This window comes from Sapajus apella, unplaced genomic scaffold, assembly GCF_009761245.1.
Source record: "Sapajus apella isolate SASKATOON/1434 unplaced genomic scaffold, GSC_monkey_1.0 scaffold17, whole genome shotgun sequence".
NCBI classification, from domain to species: Eukaryota; Metazoa; Chordata; class Mammalia; order Primates; family Cebidae; genus Sapajus; species Sapajus apella.
Genome location: NW_022436957.1, coordinates 20,175,556 through 20,200,976, shown reverse-complemented (window position 1 = coordinate 20,200,976; position 25,421 = coordinate 20,175,556). Strand labels below are relative to the sequence as shown.

The following is a 25,421-nucleotide window of genomic DNA, read 5'->3' as shown; positions in this document are numbered from 1 at the left end:
GTTCTAAAGCAGTGACACGTGCCAGGTGCCCAACCCATTCTTTCTCAATATGATGCAGAGGAAGAAACTTACTTTCATCCTTAGTCAAGTATACCCACCTAGTACTACTCCAGACATTTATTCCAACTTTCATTAAATATTTAGAACACATGGTCTATACTATTTGGAGAAGCCTGCAAAGTGTCTTCGCTGGTGGCATTTCAGATGCCTCCCCCATGGAGATTAAGCTTCAATGATGTGTACATGAACAATACTTGCTCAAGTATTTTTTAAAATACACTCAGATAATTTCACAACATACAAGATTTGCAAAATTTTGTTTCTGAATAAAAGCCAAAAGAATCCCCAAAGAAAAAAAGCAATCTGCCTCCAAATATAGGTGTTCTTATTTTTAAATCAAGCAAAAATTGCGACTAACAAAAGAAGGATGCCTAAATAAAATGGGGGAGATTTTAAACTATGAAAAATGATAAATACAGGCATTAGCCCAATTAGTAAAGTTTCAACTGACTAAGGGGAAGAAAAACAGAGGTGTGTAGGCTGAATTAATGATCTAAAAACATGTCTGTATATATGTGTACATGTGTATTTAGATCAGAAAGTAACTGGAGTTATCTAAGTAGTTTAGCTGAATAGTATTTAGGTTCTTTTATTCCCGTAAATTGTCATACATTTCCATTTTGAATATATACATTTAATATAAAGCTACATCTAATAGTTTTATAACATTCACTTATCCAAATAAATCAAATTAGTAAAATAAAGATGCTTTGTCCATTTTGTGATTCAGCAAAGAGGGTGAATTATGCTCTAGACATGTGGATGTTTTTCCTTAAGGATTATAAACTCAGTCAAAGAGACAGTGCTGAAGATGAGCCAAAAAGTTTTTTGTGTGGAGGGAATTCTAGGTTTTTTTCTTTTTTTCCTATCTGCTTAGCACCTTAGTACCCTAAAGAGCAGACTAAAACTCAATACAGGATTATGGGCTGACAGTCTGGCTTAATCTGACTTCACTGATTACTGTGAAGTAAAGAACTGATGGCTTCTATTGCCAACATCAAATCCAATATTCCCAGTGTCACTGTTTTTAAAACTAAAAAGGAAAACATGTAACATCCTGGATAAAGAAAAGAATACAATCTGAGATACATGAAAATATTCAGAGATGAAGGCTCGGCTGCCTCATCCCCATCAGGACCGTATCAGCAGAGGTTTAAAAGGTAGGCAGTTGTCCTGTCTCTAATGTGAGCATCATAAAAGCCTTTCAAAAATTTCTTTTAACCAAGAATATGAATTAATCACTTTTTAATGGTTAGGACTCACTTAGGAAAAACTAAACTAGAAATGAAATTTCTACAACCAAAAATGCAGGCCAGTAAATTTACAACAGGAATACATTTGGGAGAAATCACTCTGGTTACCTTTTCAAAACTGGACCAACAAAACCCAACTTACTGTGCTGGTTAATAAGCATGCGGAAAGAGATGCGGTTGGTATAAAACCGATCCAGAAAATACTGGATGTTAGTGCTAGTAAAAGGATCAAACCCAAACTTCTCCTTGTATTCAATCACTCCTTGTGCCATTGTAGGAACCACGTCATTGTGTCTATTTCTGACTTTAATCAGAACTTGTAGAAAGCTGTGTGAGAGGGAAACAAAACGTGGTCAGTCTTAATATCTCATGGGTTGATGCACAGACTTCCCACCTCTGTCCCCAGACTAAGTTGTCAGCTGATATTTTTATAAGCAGAGACATTATTCTTACTACATACTACAAGGACCTACTCACAAGAAACTAAAGTATGAACAAACTTTTTGCTTGAAACTTTCTTTCTACAAAACTCTTCTTTCAGAGTTGCAAAGAGTAAAAGGTTCTAGTATAGAAAAATATGCTCAAATACCCTTTTAGGAAGCCACTGACTTTTTGGATAAGCGATTACATATAATATAGGTTCTATAAAAGTTGAATAAAGAATTGTAGAACATATCAATATTTCTCCTGAGAACATGAGGATAATCCCCCCAAAATCGCCAAGGATTGACTAATGAAATTTCAAAGCAATAGCTTTCATGAGTAAAGAAATAATGTCACATAGTTGAAGAGCAAAATTTTGAAATAAGTATCTCACAGCAGTAAAATATAGCGATGAAATGTAGATAGAACACAGGCAATTAAAACAAACTATTCAAGTGTCTAGCATATTATTATAAACACGCATAGAGGAAAATACCTTAAGAATGGCAGAAGACAAGTCAGTCAATGGAACTAAATAAAAAGTTTAGAACCAGGCTTATGAGTGAGTGAATATGTATATATAAAAATTGAGCATATTGAGAAAGTGACATTGCAAATCAGTAGGTAAACAATCAAGCTAATAATCAAGTTAAGTGGAACAGCAGGCTAACAATTTAAGTCACATCTTAAGTTCAAGCCTTAAACCAAATACTGGATTAAAAATGCAAAAGGGTGAAATCACAGAAATGATAACAGAAAAAAAATCAGGTGAATAAGTATATAATTTTGGGGTAAGGAGGGCTGTTCTAAGCTTAATACCAAAGGCAGAAACAAATAATGTGAAGAAACAAATGATATGACTACGTAGAATTTTAGCAATCCTATAGGGACACATATTAATAAATGAAGTGAAAAAACAAAAAAAACTTTAAAAAAGGAAAAAACTAGCACCCCATCAAAAAACTAGGCAAAGGATCTGCTATCAATGGAAAATTTACCAAAGAAGCGCAAAAGCCAATAACTTCACCCTTACAAGTAAGAAATGCAAATTAAAACAATGTGATGCTTATTCTCCATGTATCAGCATCAGCTAGAGTTTAGGGCTTAACTGACGCATTTCTCAGGACAATTTGGCAACCTACAGCAAAAGCCCAAAGAAAATGATTCCACTTCCAGGAATTGATCCTAGGAAAATAACTGGACAAGGTGAAAAACTATTTATTTATTTATTTATTTTTGAGACAGAGTCTTGCTCTGTTGCCCAGGCTAGAGTGCAGTGGCATGATCTTGGCTCACTGCAACCTCTGCCTCCTGAGTTCAAGCAATTCTCCTGCAGTCTCCCGATTAGCTGGGATTACAAGTGCCCACCACCACACCTGGCTAATTTTCATATTTTTAAAAGAGACAGGGTTTCACCATGTTGCCCAGGCTGGTCTCGAACTCCTGGCCTCAGGTGATCCACCCACCTCGGCCTCCCAAAGTGCTGGGATTACATGCATGAGCCACTGGGCCCAGCCAACAGCTGTATTTAAAAGCTGTTCTTTAAAGCATTGTTTATAGTAGCACAACAACTACAAACCAGTCTAAAATCCAGTGATAGAAGATCAAATCGCATGAACTATCTGAAGATGGACTATTAATATGAATATTATGAAACTATTAATAATGTTGACACTTGTTATGTCTGTAAAAATATTTTACACATATAAATATATGTCTGCCTAGGGAAAAGCATGGAAGAAAGGAAAATATTAATAGTGGTTGTCCCCTGGTAGTAGAGATTGGGGTGACTTTCTTTTTACTTATCTGAGTAGTCTTATTTTTCTGAATGATGGAATATTTCTGCAACAAATACATACATACAATGACAATAAAGATGTAAAACTCTGAAATTAGGCCATCATTATTCACAAAAAATTTTATAATGGACATTTTTCCTTATGTAATACTCATTCCAATGTATTTGTAAGTTAAATATTACTAAAGTGAAACGATTCATTATAGTAGAGAAGTGCCTCAACTTATTTGGAGGGGGGAAACTTACCTCAATGGCTCAAAATTCTCCCTCAATCTTCCAGACTCTTGTAAACTCTATCATAAATGATCAACATGCTTGTCCTCTAAGCTACTTTTGCTTTACTAAAATGATTTCCCTGCTGGTGATCCCACACAACCTCTTGCTAAACAGAAAAGGCTGCTACCATGAAATTCACTCACCTTTCACTCCTTCCTTCACTAAGGACATCAGCATTCTCAAATGCCAACTGTCCTAACTAGCCACATGAACCTGGGCAAGTTACAAAACTTACAAAGTGAGAGCTTGACTATTATTGCAATGGTCAAGCACACGCTGGGCTCAGCACTGACAGTATGCAAAGCAGGCTCATGGCCGTAAATTGCATCTGCTAACCTGTTCCAGAAACTGAGACAAGACTCCGGGAAAAACAAAGCAGAAATTTAATATCGTGTACAGTTGTCTCTGAGTATCTGCAGAGGACTGGTTCCAGGATCCCCACAGATATACCCAAATCCTTGGATGCTCAAGTCCCTTATCTAAAATAGTACATATAGCCTAGTCACATTCTCTCAGACACTTTAAATCATCTCTAGATTAATTATAATAACTGATACAATATAAATGCTATGTAAATAGTTGTTAGACTGTATTTTAAAAATCTGTTATTGTCGAGCGTGGTGGCTCATGCCTGTAATCCCAGGACTTTGGGTGGCCAAGGTGGGTGGATCACCTGAGGTCGGGAGTTTGAGACCAGCCTGACCAACATAGAGAAGCCCTGTATCTACTAAAAATACAAAATTAGCCAGCTGTGGTGGTGCATGCCTGTAATCCCAGCTACTCGGGAGGCTGAGGCAGAAGAATCACTTGAATCCAGGAGGCGGAGGTTGTGGTGAGCTGAGATCATGCCATTGCACTCCAGCCTGGGCCAAAAGAGCAAAACTCCATCTCAAAAAAATTTTTTTATGTTATTTCTTATTGTTGTATTGTTATTTTTTATTGCTTTTTTTCCCAAATATCTTTTTGATCTGTGGCTGGTTGAATCCAAGGAGGTGGAACCTGCCAATACAAAAGACCAACTATACTTCTACAAATCTGTTCTAAAGTCTGGAGCTAGAGTGGTCAGCCCTAGGTTTTAGGATTTCCGCCAAATGGTTACCAGCTAATGACTTTTGAGAAAACAAAGCTCCTAGATCAAATTCATTTAATATTGATAGCTTAAATGACAGCAGTGGCTTATATTAAGGAAAACGCTGCATCTGGGGCTCTAACCGAGTGCTTCCCTGCCTTCCACATTTCACAGATCCATTAGACAAAACACCCAGCAAAGCATAAAATAGGTGAGGGCTTTTGTTTTTCCTTTGAATCGTAGTTTACAACTAGACTAGACCTAGCTACTCATGGCTCAAACATATGATATAACTTATAGGTCCAGCTCTGCTATGAAGGGTCACAATCTTGGGTAACTCACTTTACATCTCTGACCTCAGTTTCCTTATCTGTGGATTGAGAGGACTGGGTTAAATATCTCCAAAGGTTGCTTGTATATCATGGTGTTTCCCTAGTTCTTCTTATGGAACATCTATTAAATCAGGTGTTCAGTCTCACAGCTATGTGGACTGGTTTATACTTAGAAATTCCTCAGCACAACAGGCCTGTCATATGCATCCACTCACATATACATAAACAGGAAGAAATTAATGTGAAAGTGATATTTAATTTTTCTGTGGGGGGAAAAAACATACTCACAGCTAGAGTTAGTGTTCCTGGGATAAATAAAAATGAAAAACAGAAATATCTCATCAGCATGATAATTTGCCAGTCTGTGCATAATGGCAGCAATAGAATTCAGGTTGCTGTATAAGAAACACACTGTTTTCTGCTTCTCCAAAATAAAACCACTATAGTTTTTGAGCTCAAATGTAATATCCTCTTGAAGTTTTTTTTTTCAATTGTAAAGGACTGAGTAGATAAATTCATGTATATACAAAGGCTACTGCATTCTTAAAACTACCACTAGATGGAACATTTACTGCAGTATTTACACTGAGTGCCCAGTTCACCTTGGGTAAAGGTATTAGATCATAAAAGCAAAACTGAATAAGATATTAAAGAATTAGGTCATAAAAGCAAAACTGAAAGTGTTATTATTACTTTTGTATTGTGTTACATTCTTAACTCAAATTTAAAAGCAACTCAATGTTGAGTCACTACTCATTAAGAAAACGAATGCTTTTGTCCAATTCATACTCCCTGAGTCTTCATGACTTGAATTACATTTACCAAAATCTTTCTTACCTATATATTTTTATTTTCAGGTAAGAGGTACCATACTTACTTATTCAAGACCTTTGGATCCTCAGGACTCTTATTTTCATATTCCAAAAGTTCAAGAAAACTCTGCATGTACCTAAAAAAGAAAAAAAAGAGTTATTGTGTTAGTCGCCTACCCAGCATCCATCCCCATCCCTCCTCTCCCTCTTCCTAAGAGCCCTCCAAATTTTCACTCAGGTCTCCATCCCATCCCCATTCCCCTATGCGCCTCAAGTGCATCCGGGAAGCCGGTACCTCCAAAGATCCTGGGTGGTCCAATTTTTCTCTGGGCAATCCTATTCCTCTTGTCACTAATTATTCATTAGTTCAATAGTTTAGGTCTAAGCCTATCACTGTGTGCATTCCCCTGAACACAGGGAAAGGCTCAGGAATGGACATACTGTCTCAATTTGGGCCAGTAAAATGACAGAAAAGACTCACTAGAGGACTGGCAGAGAAACCAACTTGCTTTGCTTTTGTACAGTGTGCTGTGTGGATTAGAAGCCTGGAACTGCTGCAGCTATTCTGCCATCAGGAGGGAATCCAGTCGGAAAATGAAGCCAACACCAGTGAAAGCAGGGCCTCAATAGCTTCATGAATCTCTGAATCAAACCAACACTAAAAGCCCACCCTGCAGCTAGAACTTCTAGTGACATGAGTCAGGTTTAGTTGCATTTTCTCTACTTACAGACATATCCTAAGTTATATACCAAGTCTACAGTTTGATTACCCAAAAATGTGCATATACATTTTAAGAAGCACATGTGTGACACTGAAGTGCCTGCCAAGAACTTAGAAACTAGAAGTGAAGAAGGGTCCTTCTGAGTTAGATTAATTTCATCAACACTTAATGGGGGAAAAGAAATGCCAATTAAACCCTCAGAAACAGCTTCTGGATTAAGAATAGCTGCATATCTCAATCAGGACCAGTATAAGAAACAGTGTGTCTAACATTAAGATCTGGAGAACATAGGAAAATGAGATCCAGAGAGGCCCATTAGTGCAGCAGCTACATCTAGCAAGGACCTGTTGGATCTAGTGGAGATTTAGATATTCCAATTAGAGATGTATGATCTCTCTTTGGGGTTTTAACATGTCCTGAAAGAATTATCCCTTTATTCCAATTATTTCTAACCATTAATTGCCACTAATCCTATTATCTACCTTTGGATAGAGGATGAGGACACTCCAGTAACTAAAAATGACTGTTATACATATAAATACTCCAATGAGAATGCCACTTGATTCATCAGCCTCATGTGAACTTTGGACAATGCATCTGATACTAATAAATGTTCATCGCTGGACATTATTTTTTAAAAGTCTCTGGGGGCCGGGTACGGTGGCTCATGCCTGTAATCCCACCGTGGGAGGCTGAGGTGGGCGGATCACTTGAGGCCAGGAGTTCGAGACTAGCCTAGCCAACATGGTGAAACCCTGTCTCTAATAAAAATACAAAAAAATTAGCTGGGTGTGGCGGCACACGCATGTAGTCCCAGCTACTCAGGAGGCTGAGGCAGGAGAATCGCTTGAACCCAGGAGGGAAAGGTTGCAGTGAGCCAAGATTGTGCCACTGCACTCCAGCCTGGGTGACTGAGCAAGACTCTATCTCAAAAAATAAATAAATAAATAAATAAATAAAAGTCTTGTCGGGAGTTTGAGACCAGCCTGATCAACATGGAGAAACCCTGTTGCTACTAAAAACACAAAATTAGCCAGGCATGGTGGTGCATGCCTGTAATCCCAGCTACTTGGGAGGCTGAGGCAGGAGAATTGCTTGAACCTGGAAGGCAGAGGTTGCGGTGAGCCAAGATCACGCCATTGCACTCCAGCCTGGGCAACAAGAGCAAAACTCCACCTCAAAAAAATAATAAAAGTCTCTGGGCATATAAGGCAATGGATTAGATAATATTAAAATCATTGAGTCAAAACACGAAGAGGTCAAAGCCAGCCAGCCCCAGTGATTCCCTTCACCCTGCCACACGTGAGCAAGCTAGGTAGGCATCCTGTCCTTTCCAAAGGGGACAGTACGAGAAAGTCATAAATAGAAATGAGCCAAAGATTATTCTGAGGTTCTCAGCCTGACAGTCAAGAGAGCAGGGAGGACACACCGTGACCAAGGGGATGGTGGTGGTGGGGTCCGCAGCACATTATGCATAAGATTTGCTTTTAAAATGAAAAAAGTGGCAGTGAAACACAATGCATGATCCTGAAGTGAATTCCTAAATCAGGAGGAGAAGTTGCTTAAAAAAAAAAAAAAAAAAAAAAAAAAGATGGGGGCATTATCAAGACAATTAGTAAAGTGAGAACAAGTTCTACATATCAGAAGACATTACTGTATCAATGTTAAATTTCCCAAATTTGCACAGAAGACATTACTGTATCAATGTTAAATTTCCCAAATTTGATGAAAGCATTGTGGTTTTCTAAGACCTGTTCCAATGAAACACATGCTAAAGTATTTAGGGCAAAGGGGCAAGATGTAGACATTGTGTATGTATACTACTATATATGGGTGTGTGAACCACATACAGACACAGATATATGCACACGTGTGTGTATGTGTGTGCGCACATGTATGCAGAGAGAGAGAGAGAATATGCATGACAATGATAGAGCGTGGCCAAATGTTAACAATGCTAACAATTAGTGAATCTACGGGAAGGTATATGGGAATTCTTTCTGCCAGTTTTGCAACCCTTCTGTTAAGCAGGGAAGTACTTCAAAATGAATGTTTAAGAAACAAGAAGAAAGAAATGGCATGCATTTATTTGGAATGGATATGGCAGAAGAAGGGTTAAAAGACAAAAACAAAAAAATAGAGTTTGCATAGCAATTTGTTTGAGACTATACTTTGCCAGTATAATATAATACATTTAAGTACATTTGGTCTTTGTTTCTGCTTCTTGGCACAGCGCTCCTAAAACTCTTGGAACTTCCTGAGTGATAGGAGTGTCTTCTGCTATCCATAAGAAGCCCCCCTTGACCACACCTGAGTTTATGCTAATGTGGTAATGTAGGATGGACCTCTAGATAGCTTCAGGATGGGGCTGGTCACCAGAAAGGCCAAGTGATTCGAGAACTGGAACTTCCAGCTCTATCCTCGACCTAGGGCTTCCAGGTTGATGAACATATGAGGATACTGGGAGGGTGGTGTGCCCAGAGCAGACATGAAAACTCCATGCACCCCCTATACCTTTCCCTATGCACCTCTCCCAGGTGGCTGTTCCCAAATTGTACTCTTTCCAATAAACCTATAAATACAGGTAAAGTACCTTCCCGAGTTATGTGAGCCACGCTAGCAAATTATTAAATCTGAGAAAAGGGGCGTGGAAACTCAATGTACAGCCACTCAGTCAGAAGCACAGGTGGCCCAGGATTTGTGATTGGTGTCTGCAGTGAGGGAGAGTCTTATGGGGTTGAGCTGTAAAGCTGTGGGGTATGCACTAAGTCCCGGTAGGTACTGTCAGGATTGAACTGAATTGCTAAACCCACTTGCTGTCCAGAGAATCAGAATTGGTTGTTGATGTTGGAAAACACCAAAGAGCCCAGCAATTAACTTTGAAGCCCCTGACCCAGCCTGTATATAAGCAACAGTAAATCTTTAACTGTCACCACCATTAAGCTTAGGGGACTTGATCTTGCCTACCTAGAATCCCCACCACTGTGGCCTCTAACTGTGATTTTATACTTTCTACTGGAAAATCTCTAATGATAGCCTTGAAGCAATAAAGAAGTCTCATGCAAACAAGAATTTGCTACTCTTTCTGAAACAAGCTATGGAACCAGAGCAGGATGCAAGGAACTGCAATCTCAAAGCCAGGTTCACAGTCACTTTGATTTCTCCTGCATTCCAAAGACTGCATGCCACACAGTGAGAAGCTACTGCTTGTCTGGAAAAGAGACTTGATGTTGTACTTCTGAGACCACACAATATAGTGCTGCTCAGACAATTCATTTTACCCCTATGAATTTATTATAATTAATATTATGGAGGAATGGCTACTGAATGTCCATTCTTCTCAGTAGACTGGCCTCCACTACCCCTCTAGATGTGAGCTAATTAATAGTTCCATTCTCCTTATATCTGTAACACCATTCCCTTCTAAAATGCTCTCCCTGTAACCTGTAATCTGTCAATTCCACCACCCACCAAGGGGCAGTGTGGTAGCACAGCTTGCATTTTTGTCCACTTCTCTGTGCTCCCACAGCACTGTTGCTTGCTTGAGAGGACTGATGGCATCTGACCTCTCAAACTCCTCCAGCTTTCTTCACAGTGACTTCTACTTTGCTTTTATTTATTTATTTATTATTTACTTATTTTTGAGATGGAGTTTTTGCTCTGTTGCCCAGGCTGGAATACAGAGGCACCATCTCAGCTCACTGCAATCTCTACCTCCCGGGTTCAGGCAATTCTCCTGACTCAGCCTCCTGAGTAGCTGGGATTACAGGTGCATGCCACCACACCCAGACAATTTTTTGTATTTTTAGTAGAGAAAGGCTTTCACCATGTTGGCCAGGCTGGTCTCAAACTCCTGACCTCAAGTGATCTGCCCACCTTGGCCTCCCAAAGTGCTGGGATTACAGGCGTGACCCACCATGCCTGGCCTCTACCTTGCTTTTAAAACATAGAGTAGACCTGCAAATGTTTCTCAAATGCTGTATATGCAAGTCCCCTTCTAAAAACACAGCACTTGCTTTTACATCCTACCATTCATTAGTCTCACTCTGCTTACCCAGGGGGTAACTTTGCATCACAAATTCAACTTCTTCAGTTAAATGACATATGCTTTAAGGTATCAGAACTATAACTGATTTAAGTTTATGTTACACTGTCAAAATTTTTCACACTTTTCATGGAGTAAATAAAATACAGCAGGGAACTGATATTTTTCCAACCTGAAGTTCCCCTTTAAGTGACTTAAATCTGTTCTACCAGAAGTACTGCCTTCAAGGAATGTCTTTACAAGGAAAACAAAAGGAGCAAGGTTAACACTTGATAAAAGCAGCAAACATCCTGTCTGAAGAACTGCAATCCCACTACACACAAGAAAAACTTAAGAAAGTGTCAAGAAAGCACAACGTACAAGCATTTTCATTAAAACTTTAAAATGAAAAACTCAATAAGGAAAAAAAAAAACCAACTTTTAATTGCATGGAAAACCCAGCTATCCCAAATGACTCATTCCCAGACGGGCAGTTTGTGCACTTTTACAGAGAATGGTCCCGCTGCCAAATGTTCACAGCATTGTGGGAAGATCCATTTTAAGCCACATTGTTTACTTACCAGCTCTGAACCAATCCCACTGAAGGGCGGTTAAGTAAATTATCCGGCAGAAGATTAACTTCTCTCATTGTGTTAGCCAGTCGCACGGGAAGTTCCTTTCGTAGAAACATGTATGAAGTTTTCTCACATGCATTATCTCTCCCTATTAAGACATGAAAAATGTTCCATGATTTTATAGTCTAACAGATGGAGAAATAAAGTGCTTCCAGGGTAACATGGTTACTACTGGTTGGGAAGATAAAATTAAATAATCCTACCATCTCTAGTTGAATTTTTATCCTTTGAAATAGCAAGTTCAAGAAAATAATTTAATTAGCAGAGAAAAAGAACATTCATTACAAGAGGCAACATTGAAAGCAGTTTTTTTTCTTAACACAAAAACGTTCCTAGTGTTACCAGTGGCAATATAAAAGTGGCCTGGGATATAATCTGAACTTGTTTTCAAATAAACACTGTGGGAAAACTGCCAAGTACAAAGGTAATGCAACATGTAAATCCACTCCTGTTCATAGGGGTTTCCAGGAGGCAATGGATCCATTCATTCCACAAGTATTCACCTACTGTGTGTGCCAGCTGCTTCCTAAGATTTTCCTCCAGTGTGTTTCTTCAGGAACCATAGTTCTGCCTCTCTGGGAAGTAGCCACAGGCCTCAGAGACTCTGTGATTCCAGAGGAGAGGCTCTGACTGAGACACAGGGCTGGCATGTGCCAGAGAAACATGCCAGAGAAACTATCTCCTGGGTGTACTCAGAGGCAGAGTGATCTACTGTGCCACATCGGAGAGGGTAAAATGTGGGTTGATCATAAGGAAGGAGGTCAGTGCCTTCTGGGAGGCTTCCCTGAGCTGGCTGTGCATCAAATTTACATAAACAAAACACCATGAGAGGAAACATACCTGGCCACTTAAAAGAGGAAACCTGAGCTCCTCCCTCTGCTGCCATGTGACAGGAAGAGTTCATCAGCCTGGCCTGCAACCCCCAGCCCTGCTGGAAACTCCATGGTGGCTGGGGGTGGAGGGCCTGATAGAAAAGGCATGAGCTTTGGAGACAGAAACATCCTCCAGCCCTAAATCCTCCATTTGCAGGTTGTGAAACCTTTGGGAAGCTTCTTCACTTCTGAGTCTCAACTGTCTTAATCTGTAAAATGGGGTTCAAACTAGTTTGCATAAGGACTAAATGTGATACTGTGCATGAAGCCTGACATGGAGCAAGTGTTGGATAAACGCTGGTCTTTCCGATCTCTGTGATATTGAGGGGTCCATCCCATCTCCCTTGCCCTGCCTAGGCCTCTTAGCCACTCCATATCACCTGCAGGCTGCTCAGAAATGGGTAACATCGTGGCCAGGCCCAGAGAAAGACGAGCAGAGCTCATCTAACAGTTTTCTCTTCCAAACTCTCCTTATTCTTCCATATGTTATAAAGGCAGCAAATCAGAGATTCAGAAGTAAATCCAATTTTCTAACACTTCCAGTCACATTCTGGTTTATTCATTTGCTCTCCCTATCAAATAAAACTTGAGAAAAAGAACCTACTCTTGAAGGTCATCTGCAGAACCTTTCTTCCCCACTCATCCCTGACCCCCTTCTCCATTCTCAAAAAAGTTAGAATAAAAGATAAAGTCTGAAATAATCCATCCCTCATTCCCCTCATTCTAAGTGAGTATACTGAAGCGGTAAATCTCTTAACTAATTGATGATTATTTCACTTTTCTTCTTCACACTTTCACTGTGATAAGTACCTTAATCCCCAAATACCCACTTCAAGTAAGAGAGGAAGTGGTGTAATGGCTCCGAAATGACCTTCCAACATCTATTCTATACACATTCAATTGGCCTTAGGCAATTAACATTTAAAATGACTCTGGGGCCAGGCTTGGTGGCTCACGCCTGTAATCCCAGCACTTTGAGAGGCCCAGGTGGGTGCATCACGAGGTCAGGAGATGAAAATCATCCTGGCTAATACAGTGAAACCCTGTCTCTACTAAAAATACAAAAAATTAGCCGGGCGTGGTGGCAGGCACCTGTAGTCCCACCTACTTGGGAGGCTGAAGCAGGAGAATTGCTGGAACCCAGGAGGTGGAGGTCGCAGTGAGCAGAGATCGTGTCACTGCACTCCAGCCTGGAAAACAGGAGCGAAACTCCGTCTCAAAAAAAAAAAAATCTTTGGTCATTTTGCTTCGAATAATATAGAGACAGTCCCCAATTTAAAACAGTTCAACTTAGGATTTTTTGATTGTTCAATCTTTTGACATTATGATGGGTTTATCTAATTATTGAGTGCTTTTTCTTTCTTTTTTTTCTTTTTTTCTTTTTGAGACAGAGTCTCCCTCATTCACCCAGGCTAGAGTGCAGCGGCACGATCTCAGCTCACTGCAACATCTACTGCCCCCGCCCCGCTCCCACCCCGGGTTCAAGCAATTCTCGTGCCTCAGTCTCCTGAGTAGCTGGAATTACTGGTGCCCACCACAATGCTCAGCTAATTTTTGTGTTTTTCATAGAGATAGGGTTTCACCATGTTGGCCAGGCTGGTCTCAAACTCTTGGCCTCATGCGATCTACCCACCATGGCTTCCCAAAGTGCTGGCATTACAGGCGTGAGCCATTGCTACTGGCCAACTGCATTTTTGAGTTACAATATTTTTGAGTTGCAATAATTAAAACTCAACTAATATACAGATGCTCAAAGGAGCATCTGTATATTACCCCTAAAAGGTTCTGTATGAATATAATTTTAATTTTAAATGGCCTAAAAATGCTGATATTTATCACGGTGAATCTCATTATAAAATGAAGTCCCTATTATCTAAGTTAAAATATAAGTCTAGCTTTTCACATGCCAGGAGAAATACTTTGCATCCTGGTTAAAGAGAAAGAAAATTATCTTTAAATCACAAAAGAAACATTGATGCTCTCACTGTGGGATGACAAAGACTCTCTCCTTTGACCAAACTTGAACCAGGTTCTTCTGGGTTTTTTGGGTTTTTTTTTCAAGACAGGGTCTCACTCTGTCACCCAGGCTGCAGTGCAGTGGCACAATCACAGTTTACTACAGCCTCAACTTCCTGGGCTCAAGTGATCCTCCCACCTCAGCCTCCCAGGTAGATGGGACTATGGGCACACCACACCCGGTTAATTTTTGCATTTATAGTAAAGATGTGGTTTCGCCATGTTGCCCAGGCTGGTCTCAAGCTCCTGGGCTCAAGTGATCCTCCTGCCTCACCCTCCCAAAGTGCTGTGATTACAGGTGTGAGCTACTGCGCCTGGCTCTGAGTCCTCTTTTTGACGAGGCCTCGACTTTGGGTTCTATCTTGACCTGCTTAGTCCAGGTCTTAGCAAAAATCCTGCTGGGTCATTTTAGTGAAAATCCCCTATCCTTGGTGTCTGGTCCCCCTACCTTCCGTATCTTATCACCCTGGCCTTCTTTCACCAAGAATCCCCTCCAACCTGGATTTTTTCTCTTAGTAACTTTCTACTAATTGACCCACACCCTGCCTCTTAGCTATAAATTTCCACTTCTCCTTGTTGCATTTGGAGTTCAGCCTGATCTCTCCCCACTACTGCAAATTTTCCACTGTAGTGGTTCCTCTTGAATAAAGCCTTCTCTACCATCTTTAACAAGTATCAGATAATTTTTTGTTTGTTTGTTTTTGAGTCGAAGTCTCACTCTCACCCAGGCTGGAGTGTAATGGCGTGATCTTGGCTCACTGCAACCTCTGCCTCCCGGGTTCAAGCAATTCTCCCTGCCTCAGCCTCCCAAGTAGCTGGGATTACAGGCACCCACTACCACGCCAAGCTAATTATTGTATTTTTAGTAGAGATGGGGTTTCACCATGTTGGCCAGGCTTGTCTTGAACTGACCTCAGGTGATATGCCCGCATCAGTCTCCCAAAGTGCTGGGATTACCGGTGTGAGCCACTGCACCCAGCCAATTTTTTTTCTTTAACAGGAAGAAGGAAGCTCTGGAGTAGGGAAGAAGTAGAACTCTGCTGTTAAACTGGAACTCGGAGTATCAGTATGAACTAATAATTTTTTCACAATTATGAGTTTTTTGGGATAATGAAAGTATACATATTTAAATTTCCAAGTTGGCAGCCTGCTAGGAGCCACAGGATACAAGCATGCCATGAGCAGTGAGAGCTAGCTGGCAGGCGTGAGGTGGCCACAGCCAGGTTCTCATCTCTTCCCTGAAACTTGCAGACCTAGATGGTTTCAGAATTAAAAGGTTTTCCAATTTTAGGAAGGTAAAAAGTATTCTATACCATACATTGTACAATACAGGGTATTAGAGAGCCACAACATAGCTGCAGTGAAACACATGAACATTTCCACTAAGTAGGATAAAGACTATGGAATCAAGTCAGTTCCAGTCTGCTTTTGCCACAAAAATGAATTTTGGCAGCAAATATAAGAAAAAGAAATTCAATTTTCAGAGTTTTTTGGAGTTCAGGATTCAGAGAAAAGCCTATGATCCTGGAGGGCGATAATGACAAAGTCAGATGCCGAGGTTAGATTAGGGTTCGATTCTTGACTACAGCATTCACAAGCTTAGTCGCCCTGAGAACCCATTCCCTGGGATCATCTGAAGATTCTGCAATAATTAAAACTCAACTACCAGCTTTAAATGGTCTAAAAGAACCAAACTTCAGGAAGCATTTTCTTCAAGCTTCCTTGGATTATCAGCCTGTTATAAAACTCATGTGGAAAGAAACTTTTATCTGTCTCTGTATCCCCCATAGCACATACTAGAGTGCCTCACCTATGGTAGCTTCACGATGATTTATTCAAAGAATAGATAATGGCTTCAGAAGTTTGTTTTTTTTTTTCTTTGTTGTTTTTTTTGACACAATTTTTCTCTGTCACCCAGGCTAGAATGCAGTGGTGCGATCTCAGCTCACTGCAACCTCCGCCCCGTGGGTTCCAGGGATTCTCCTGCCTTAGCCTCCTGAGTAGCTGGGATTACAGGCGCCCATCACCATGCCTGGCTGATTATTGTATTTTTAGTAAAGACGACATTTCGCCATGTTGAACAGGCTGGTCTCCAACTCCTGACCTCAAGTGATCTGCCCCCCTCAGCCTCCTAAAGTGCTGGGATTACAGGTATGAGCCACCTCGCCCGGTCCAGAAGTTTGTATTGTTTAAAAAGAATAGCTGAAAAATCTCAGGTTTTGTCTGTTACATTCTACATTAGGTTTGGGGACAAATTCTTTGTACTCAGATACCTTAATTATATATCAGCTCAAATACGAGGATAAGCCTTTTTTAGTTAATTAGCCTAAAAATTAGTATGAAATGTCTGATTTTTATAATCTTTCTGTGCTTTCTTCATATACGTTGAAAGCATCTTTCCTATGTATTAATGCCAGATACTCAGTTTAAATCAAAAGGTTCTAACAACCTTTTTTTTTTTTTTTTTTAAATAACAAACTTACCAAGAAAAACATTTTGGTTTTAAATAAATGTCCTCGCCAAAGGGCTCTGTTTTTGTAAGTCTTCTATTATATTGTGCATTTTCCAGTTCTGCTTTCCAATTATTTGACTTCATTTTTTCCCTACTTACTTGGCTTCTCTACATTCCTTAATTTTGACTTCCTATTTTTATTCTGCATTTCTCAGTACACATCATCCTATTCAAATTTACCAATTCAGTTTTTCCCTGGTATCAGTTCACAGTTGACAAAGGGAGCAGGTGAGGGGGGTTAGAAAATTCTGACTTAGTGTATACAAACAGGTCATTAGACTCAAATACACACATGTACATTTCTTCTGTTTTTCTCCTAAATTTGACGATCCTTTCATTCTCTTCTTTTTTTTTTCTTTCTGAGACAGCCTTGCTCCATCACCCAGGCTGGAGTACCTCCACCTCCTGGGTTCAAGCGATTCTGTTGCCTCAGCCTCCTGAGTAGCTGGGATTATAGGCATGCACCACACCCAGCTAATTTTTGTATTTTTAGTAGAGACAGGGTTTCATCATGTTGGCCAGGGTGGTCTCGAACTCCTGACTTCAGGTGATCCACCCACCTAGACCTCCCAAAGTGTAAGGGTACAGGTGTGAGCCACCATGCCTGGCCTCTGTTCTTTTTTTTTTTTTTTTTTTTGAAGGTATGTATTGTTTATTATTTTTACATCATCTCTCCACTTTCCCATCAAGCCCCATCACCCTAGCATGCACCCAGGAAATCAGCAAAAACCCACTTAAGAGTCCAGACTTCAAGGGTCCCTCACAGTAATGGGCATTTCTTGTTTTGCCCAAACAGAACAGACCATTCATTTCTCCTTCTTCTGCTAACTGTATTGCATTTTCCTTTAAGCAACCACCTTTCACCCCATCCTGAATCCTCAGACTTTATTTCCCTGGCTCTAGAAATTAGCATATGACACAGGCCTGGCCAATCAGAGTGTTCCATTCCCCTAGAAGTAGGGGTGAGACCCCAAATGGGTCAATGACACTCTCTACTTGGAATTATTGGAATAAGAAAATCTCTTCCCACTGGGTCACTAGGTTAGCAGGACAGAGCCGGCCTCTGCTTTTTATACTTTGTTCTTTTATTGGGAAGTTGGAGGTAATTACTATAGTCCCAGAAAGTATGATTTGCTTTGTCTAGAAAGGTTCCATGTAGCTTCACATTCAGCAAGACCTCGGGTGAATAGACACGGAAATACAAATGACTTTCGATTTAATGCAGGGAGCCTTCCCTGTGGTGGGACCAGGAGGTAGCTAAGAGCATTTAACTAGCCTCCTGAGAGCAGGAGTTCACAGACATAATTCTTTATACCTGGTTTTCATAGTGGCTGATAACCCTGGCTTGGCTTTAATCCTCTTTTTGACTAATTTACAGGCAGTAGAAAAAAATAATTATTTTTTAAGGTAATCAAGTCACCTGATAATAAGTATTTTTTTTTTGAGACGGAGGTTTGCTCTTGTTGCCAAGGCTGGAGTGCAATGGCATGATCTCAGCTCAGTGCAACCTCTGCCTCCCTGGTTCAAGCGATTGACAATAAGTACATTTTAATTAAAGCAGAAGCTAAGGACATATTTTATACTGTCTTCAATCAACAGAGACCATGCCTCCTAAAATGTAGAGTCTCCTCTGTCTAGGTTACTTGAAGGCTTTCTTTGTCCATTGTTCAGCTTTAGTAGTTGGTAGGGGGTGAGGGGTGGTTTCAGAGTGGCAATAATGAGATAAAGAGCAATACATGGAAAAATTACCAGCAAGGCACCAAAAAACCCCAACAGAATGATCAGGCTCATTGTGATAATTGTTATTAATGTCATCAACTAAAGGCTTTTGATTAATATCACCAACTAAATATCTGAGTTGGCAATGGATTTTTCCCATTAACCATGTTAAAATTGGTAAAATATAACTAAGAATATATTATTTTAAGGTGAGCTCTTTTTTAAAAAAATTTTCCACTTTTATTTTAAATATAGAGAGTGCATGCGCAGGTTTGTTCCATGAGTATGCTGCCCCCAGGTAGTGTGCACAGTACCCAATAAGTAGTTTTTTGTTGTTGTTTGTTGGTTTGTTTTTTAAGACAGAGTCTCTCTGTCACCCCGGTTGGAGTGCAGTGGCACAATCTCAGCTCATTACAACCTCCACCTCCCAGGTTCAAGCAATTGTCCTTCCTCAGCCTCTGGAGTAGCTGGGACTACAGGCACATGCCACCACACCTGGCTAATTTTTGCATTTTTAGTAGAGACGGAGTTTCACCATGTTGGCCAGGATGGTCTCAATCTCTTGATCTCATGATCTGCCCACCTCAGCCTTCCAAAGTGCTGGGATTACAGGCATGAGCTACTGCGCCTGGCCCCTAATAGGTAGTTTTTCAACCCGCACCCACTTCCTTCCCCCATCTAGTAGTCTGCAGTATCTGTTGTTCCTGTGTTTATGTCCATGTGTGAAGGTGAGCTCTTTGACTTCTTTTATGCAGTTGTAGTTATAAGATTTCAATCTTTTGAAAACACTGAATTTTAGAATCATAAGTCATTAATTTTGGGAGTTATTAGGGTTAAACAATGATTAATTGAATAGTCCTTCAGGAGAAACAACCTGACATGTGTGAATGGAGACCTACCAAATGAATGTCCTTCAAGGAATCACTTTTTTGAAAACTTAGTTTCTACTTTTAAGATGTTTGTTTTGCTTCATGAGCAGTTTCTCCCTGCCTTAAGAGCTTAAGAGTTTTCCTTTGTTCACGAAAATTCATTCCGAGATAAAAATAGGTTGCAGATTTGGAATCTGCCAAACTTGCGGCTGCCTCCACTCTAGGCCAGACCATGTTTTGGTTATTCTTATTAATAACAGTGAGTCAGTTATGTCTGCAATGCCAGCACTTTGGGAGGCTGAGGCAAGAGGACTGCTTGAGTCCAGGAGTTCAACACCAGCCCAGGCAACATAGGGAGACCCAGTCTCTACAAGAAAAAATTCAAAATTAGCTGGGCATGGTGGTGTATGACTATAGTTCCAGCTACTTGGGAGACTGAGGCAGGAGGATCGCTTGAGCCGGGAGGCTGAGGCTGCAGTGCCTAGGTGACAGAGACCTCATTTCAAAAAGCAAAAACAAAAACAAAAAGAGTGAGTCAGAAACTTCAGAGATGAAGAGCCAAAGACTAGGGATTCGCACACACTTTACTCCCTATCAAATTCAATGCCCTAAAACGTCCAGATATTACAGGACTCCTTTCAGCCCAATGTCTGTATTATGATACTCACAGCCTTACAGGTTGCAGAAGGGATGGCTTATCTGGGCCTCAGCTGGGAAAACTCGAAGGCTGCAGGGTGACTAGATCTTGGGGTCTGGAAGCATTCAAGGGCCCCTTCACTCGTAAGTCATGCTTGGGCCAGATGACTTAATAACTAAGACTGCCTGTCTGAGCAGCTTGAGGTGGCCTCTTCATCACGGCAGCCTTGGGCTAGTTGGATCCTTACACCACTTCAGTAAGAAGACAGCAGCCGCATGGCCTTTTATGACCCAGGCTCAGAAGTCACACAGCTGGCCTACGACTGCCAGCTGCATGACTACAATTAAGCTAAGTAGCCAGAGCCTGTCTAGACTCCAGGGGAAGGAAATTTCAACTCCCTCTCTCGGCAGAGGGGTGCCAAAATCACACCATAGAAAACTATCCTCATGGCCATCTTGGAAAATGCAATCTTCTCTAAGATGTTAATGAGGGGTTGTAAATGACTTATTATTCAATTTATTTATTTATTTTGAGACAGTTTCACTCTTGCTGCCCAGGCTGGAGTACAATGGCATGATCTCGGCTCACTGCAACCTCCACCTCCCGGGTTCAAGCGATTCTCCTGCCTCAGCCTCCCAAGTAGCTGGGATTACAGGCATGTGCCACCATACCCAGCTAATTTTTGTATTTTTAGTAGAGACGGGGTTTCTCCATGTTGGTCAGGTTGGTCTCTAACTCCTGACCTCAGGCAATCCACCCACTTCAGCCTCCCAAAGTGCTGAGATTACAGACGTGAGCCACCAAGCCCAGATTTCAAATTCTATTTTAAAGCACTATTTTCTGGCCAGATTTTGTCTGTTCTGGGGTTAATGTCCATTTTTCTGCCTTTGTTAGTCTCTTTCTCATTGTAGGATTCCCTCAGATGCATGGTGATCTTTGGTTCAGTCAGGTTTGGGAGGCAAACAGGCTAAAGACTAACTAGGAGCCCTGGGGGGTAGCTCTTGGAGGGGTGAGCTCCCTGAATTCCTGATTACATGGGGCTTTTCAATGAGCACCAACACCACACCAGCTCCCCTGATTCTCCTGAAATAGTTCCATCAGTGTCTTTAGAGAATAACTCCCTTTGTCCTTTATCTTGCTGATAGGGGTAACTGCCAGCTGTTAACGTTGTGAAGGTCAGGGTGGAGGGTGGCCCTTCTGTCTGCAGACTTTTAGTTCATTCTCCTGCTTGCACCCAGCCAGGCTTCCTGTCGCTCCCACCCACTAGTGGTCTACTGCATTGCTGAGGTGAGAGTCTCCTGCCCCCCGACCCCTGGGCTCTGCTGCACTATGCTCAGCAGCCTCCTCTACTGCAGTGCCTTCTGAGAGTGTTCCAGACGCGAGCTGTCCAATACAGGAACTGGCAGCCATGACAAGAAATTCATTTTTATTTAGTTTTATTTTTTTGAGACAGAGTCTTGCTCTGTCGCCCAGGCTGGAGTGCAATAGCGAGATCCCAGCTCACTGCAACCTCCACCTCCTGGGTTCAAGAGAGTCTCCTGCCTCAGCCTCCTGAGTCTCTGGGATTACAGATGTGCACCACCACACCCAGCTAATTTTTGTATTTTTAGTAGAGACGGAGTTTCACCATGTTGGCCAGGCTGGTCTCGAACTCCTGACCTCAAATGATCCACCTGCCTTGGCCTCTCAAAGTGCTGGGATTACAGGTGTAAGCCACTGTGCCCAGCCCCATTACGGGAAATTTAGATGTTCCATTTTATTTTTATATCAATGATAAATTCCTCAAGGGTAATAACTGTATCATGGTTATTAGGAGAAAACCCTTAAGCTGAGGTCATACATGCTGAAGTATCTAGGGGTAAAGAGGCATGATGTTTGCAATTTATTCTCAAATGATTCAGCAAAAAAGCATAAAGCATGTGTATATAAGAGAGAGAGAAAGGGAGAGAGGAATAGGGATGGATGGAGAGGGAAAACATAAAGCAAATATGGCAAAGTAACTAATAAAAATCTTGTTATAACTAGAATCATTCTATTCTTTAAAAAAATACTAAAATTTCACACAAAACATGCTTCTACATGCAGAGCTTCCTAGTGGGGTCTGACACCCATGGTACCCTTCATGTAATGATTTTTGTTCTTCTAATAGGAAAATAGGGTATCAAGGTGATTGCAACAGAGTTCTTAATTAAGGCAGTAGTCCCTTGATCCTCTCTCTTTAGAAATCCTGTTTGTCTGTTCTTTTGAAACATATATCTACACAGACTAGTGAGAAAACTACCACTCCGTGTAACACATAAAACCAAAGCAAGCTGTGAATGGATTTCTCTGTGGGCCCAGAAGTTGTGCCCTCTGCTTGGGCAACCCCTCTGCCATTGCCTCAGTCACCGAGTTCTACATCCTGTACCATGATTCCCCAAAGGACTGAAGAGTCCATTAGTACAATACCTGGTACATTGTAGGTATTCAATAAATATTTCCTGGCTGGGCACGGTGACTCACACCTGTAATCCCAGTGGGAAGCCAAGGTGGGAGGATCACTTGAGCTCAGGTGTTCGAGACCAGCCTGGGCAACATGGTGAAACCCCACCTCTATTAAAAATACAAAAAAATTAGCTAGGTGTGGTGGTATGTGCCTGCAGTCCCAGCTACTTGGGAGGTTGAGGCATGAGAATCACTTGAACCTGGGAGGTGGAACTTGCAGTAAGCTGAGATCATTCCACTGCACTCCAGCCTGGGTGACAGAGCGAGACTCTGTCTCAAGAACAACAAGAATTTCCTGGCGGGGCACGGTGGCTCACACTTGAAATCCTAATGGGAGGCCAAGTCGGGAGGAACACTTGAGCTCAGGAGTTTGAGACCAGCATGGGCCATTTGGTGAAAACCCATCTCTACAAAAAAATACACAAATCAGCCGGATGTGGCCGTGTGCACCTGTAGTCCCAGGTACTCGGAGGCTGAAGTACAAGGTTCGCTTGAGCCTGGGAGGTTGAAGCTGCAGGGAGCCAAGATCACACCACTGCACTCCAGCTTGGATGACAGAGTGAGAGCCTGCGTCACATGCATGCACGCGCACGTGCGCGCGCACACACACACACACACACAGAACCTCTGATTGCAACTGAAAATTAAAACACCCAATAAGTTTAGTTATAAACTTAACATACCCAATAAAATTCAGGGGTTCAAGATAACATTTGCAGGTAATGGTAAATCCCTCTTACAGGCCAATTTCATTCTGCTATTTGGTTAAGGGTATTCGAATCCTTAAAATTATAAGAGCCAAAAGAGAGGTAGGAAGACAATAATACTGTGGCAGTAAAAGTCAATATGGTGTGTCGGGCCAGAGTGTGGAAAAGAAGAGACATGATGTGTTCAGAACAGATGTCAAAAATAAAGCAGGGACCAGCCAAAGCATGTGAGTAACAGGCACTATGCAGCCACAGCCATGCATGCATATCAACCTAATTCCAGAAGGGAGTTTAGAATCTAGTCCTAAGAGTAAATTGGTGAGTTACAGGATGCCTTGCTGTCATGGAAGCAGGTATAGTTAGCTAATGGTCACACTGTACCCATCTTGGAGGTTAAATGAGGCAAGCCATTTAGTTAGCCATTACAGTGATCAAAGAGAGTTCAAAGTCAGTCACTCAAAGCACAGAAGAGCTGAAAGTGCTGTGTTTCTTGGAAAATGATCAGTTTTACACAGCTGGGACCTTCAGCCAACAAACTTGAAAATAATTAATGTTCAAGGTTAAGGCTCCCTATCCAGCTTATTCTTAGCAGAAAGCTGACTTCATCCAGGAAGTGCTGTGTCACTAACTTCTCATAGTAAATTCATAATCAACATCTACCAAGCACGTACCATGTGTTATGCATTATGCCATCAGTTCTCAATCTCATCAATGCAACCACCCTATGATTAGCTACTATCATTTCTATTTTGTAGATAAGGATACTGAAGTGTAGTGGGATTAAGTGATTTGCCCAGGCTCACACTGCTAGTAGGCACTAGCAATTAAGACTTGAGTACAAGTCTGTATATACTGCGTCTCATATTCCCAGAGATGATAATGAAGACTAACAAGTAGTGGTTTTCAGAAGTAGAATTATTTCATTCTAAGTAAGCAGAGTAGGCATCAATCTGATAGTTCTGAAATAATAAAAGCATTAGATTATACCATTTCCTGGTTGCATAACAGAATACATTTAGACAAAATCACAGCATTGCTAATAAAGACTAGGTTTGCTATGAAGAATTGCATTGGGGGCAATGATATACTATGTTAAACAGAAAAGAACATAGGTTTAAAAGCTCAATCTTAATTGTAATCCCAGCACTTTGGGAGGCCAAGGTGGGCAGATTACTTGAGGTCAGGAGTTCAAGACCAGCCTGGACAACATGGTGAAACTCCGTATCTATTAAAATTACAAAAAATTAGCCAGGCATGGTGATGGGCACCTGAATCCCAGCTACTTGGGAGAATCGCTTGAATCTGGTGGTGGAGGTTGCAGTAAGCCAAGATCGTACCATGTAATCCAGCCTGGGTGACAAAGCAAGACTCTGCCAAAAAAAGAAAAAAACCCTCACTCTACCTGAATTTTAATCATGCTTTGCCCCTAACTTTGCTTAGGTAAGAGATTTAAACTATCTCAGCTTTAGACTCTTCATCCAAGAAATGGAAACACCTACTTCATGTGGATGCTGTGAGAATTACAGCTAACTACTATTGTGTTTAGCAGAGAGTGGCACACAAATATAAGTTCCCTTGGCCTCATAAAAAGAATAATTTCTGGTTCCCTTTGGAAGAGGTGGCCAAGATGTTATGTCAACAACTAGCTGATGATTGGGACAGTCTCTTCCTACATGAGGCTTCTACTTTTTTGCATGTAAAATTGGGAAGATTACAGATGATCTCTGTATTAGTTTGTTCTCGTGGCTAGAAAGAACTACCTGAGACTGAGTAATTTATAAAGGAAGGAGGTTTAATTGACTCTTTCCTTTATAAATCACAGTTCCATAAGGCTGGGGAGGCCTCAGGAAACTTATAATCACGGCAGTGGCAAAGGGGAAGCAAGCACGTATTCACATGCTGGCAGGAGAAAGAAAGAGCAAAGGGGGAAGTGCTACACACTTTTAAACAATCAGATCTCACGAGAACCCACTCGCTATCATAAGAACAGCAAGGGGGAAATCTGCCCCCATGATCCAATCATCTCCCACCAGGCCCCTCCTCCAACACTGAAGATCATAACTCAACATGAGATTTGGGTGGGGACACAGGACACAGAGCCAAACCATATCAATCTCTAAGCTCAAGTTCCCACTGAATGAATCTAAGAGGCTAAGATTTTCATTTGTCTCTCTATACAGTTACATTAGTAGACACTAACC

At 41.2% G+C, this 25,421-nt stretch overlaps 1 protein-coding gene across 2 annotated transcripts in view; it reads right to left on the bottom strand.

Moving 5' to 3' along the window:
- PDK3 (pyruvate dehydrogenase kinase 3) overlaps positions 1 to 25,421 on the bottom strand; it is an 81,849-nt gene that overhangs the window by 41,570 nt on the left and 14,858 nt on the right. For both annotated transcript variants that reach the window (XM_032286154.1, XM_032286153.1), the window contains exons 2-4: positions 11,351 to 11,492; positions 6,089 to 6,160; positions 1,456 to 1,640 (exon numbers count right to left, since the gene is read on the bottom strand). In XM_032286154.1, the coding sequence (XP_032142045.1) occupies positions 1,456 to 1,640; positions 6,089 to 6,160; positions 11,351 to 11,492 (399 nt within the window). The remainder of the gene's footprint in view (positions 1 to 1,455; positions 1,641 to 6,088; positions 6,161 to 11,350; positions 11,493 to 25,421) is intronic.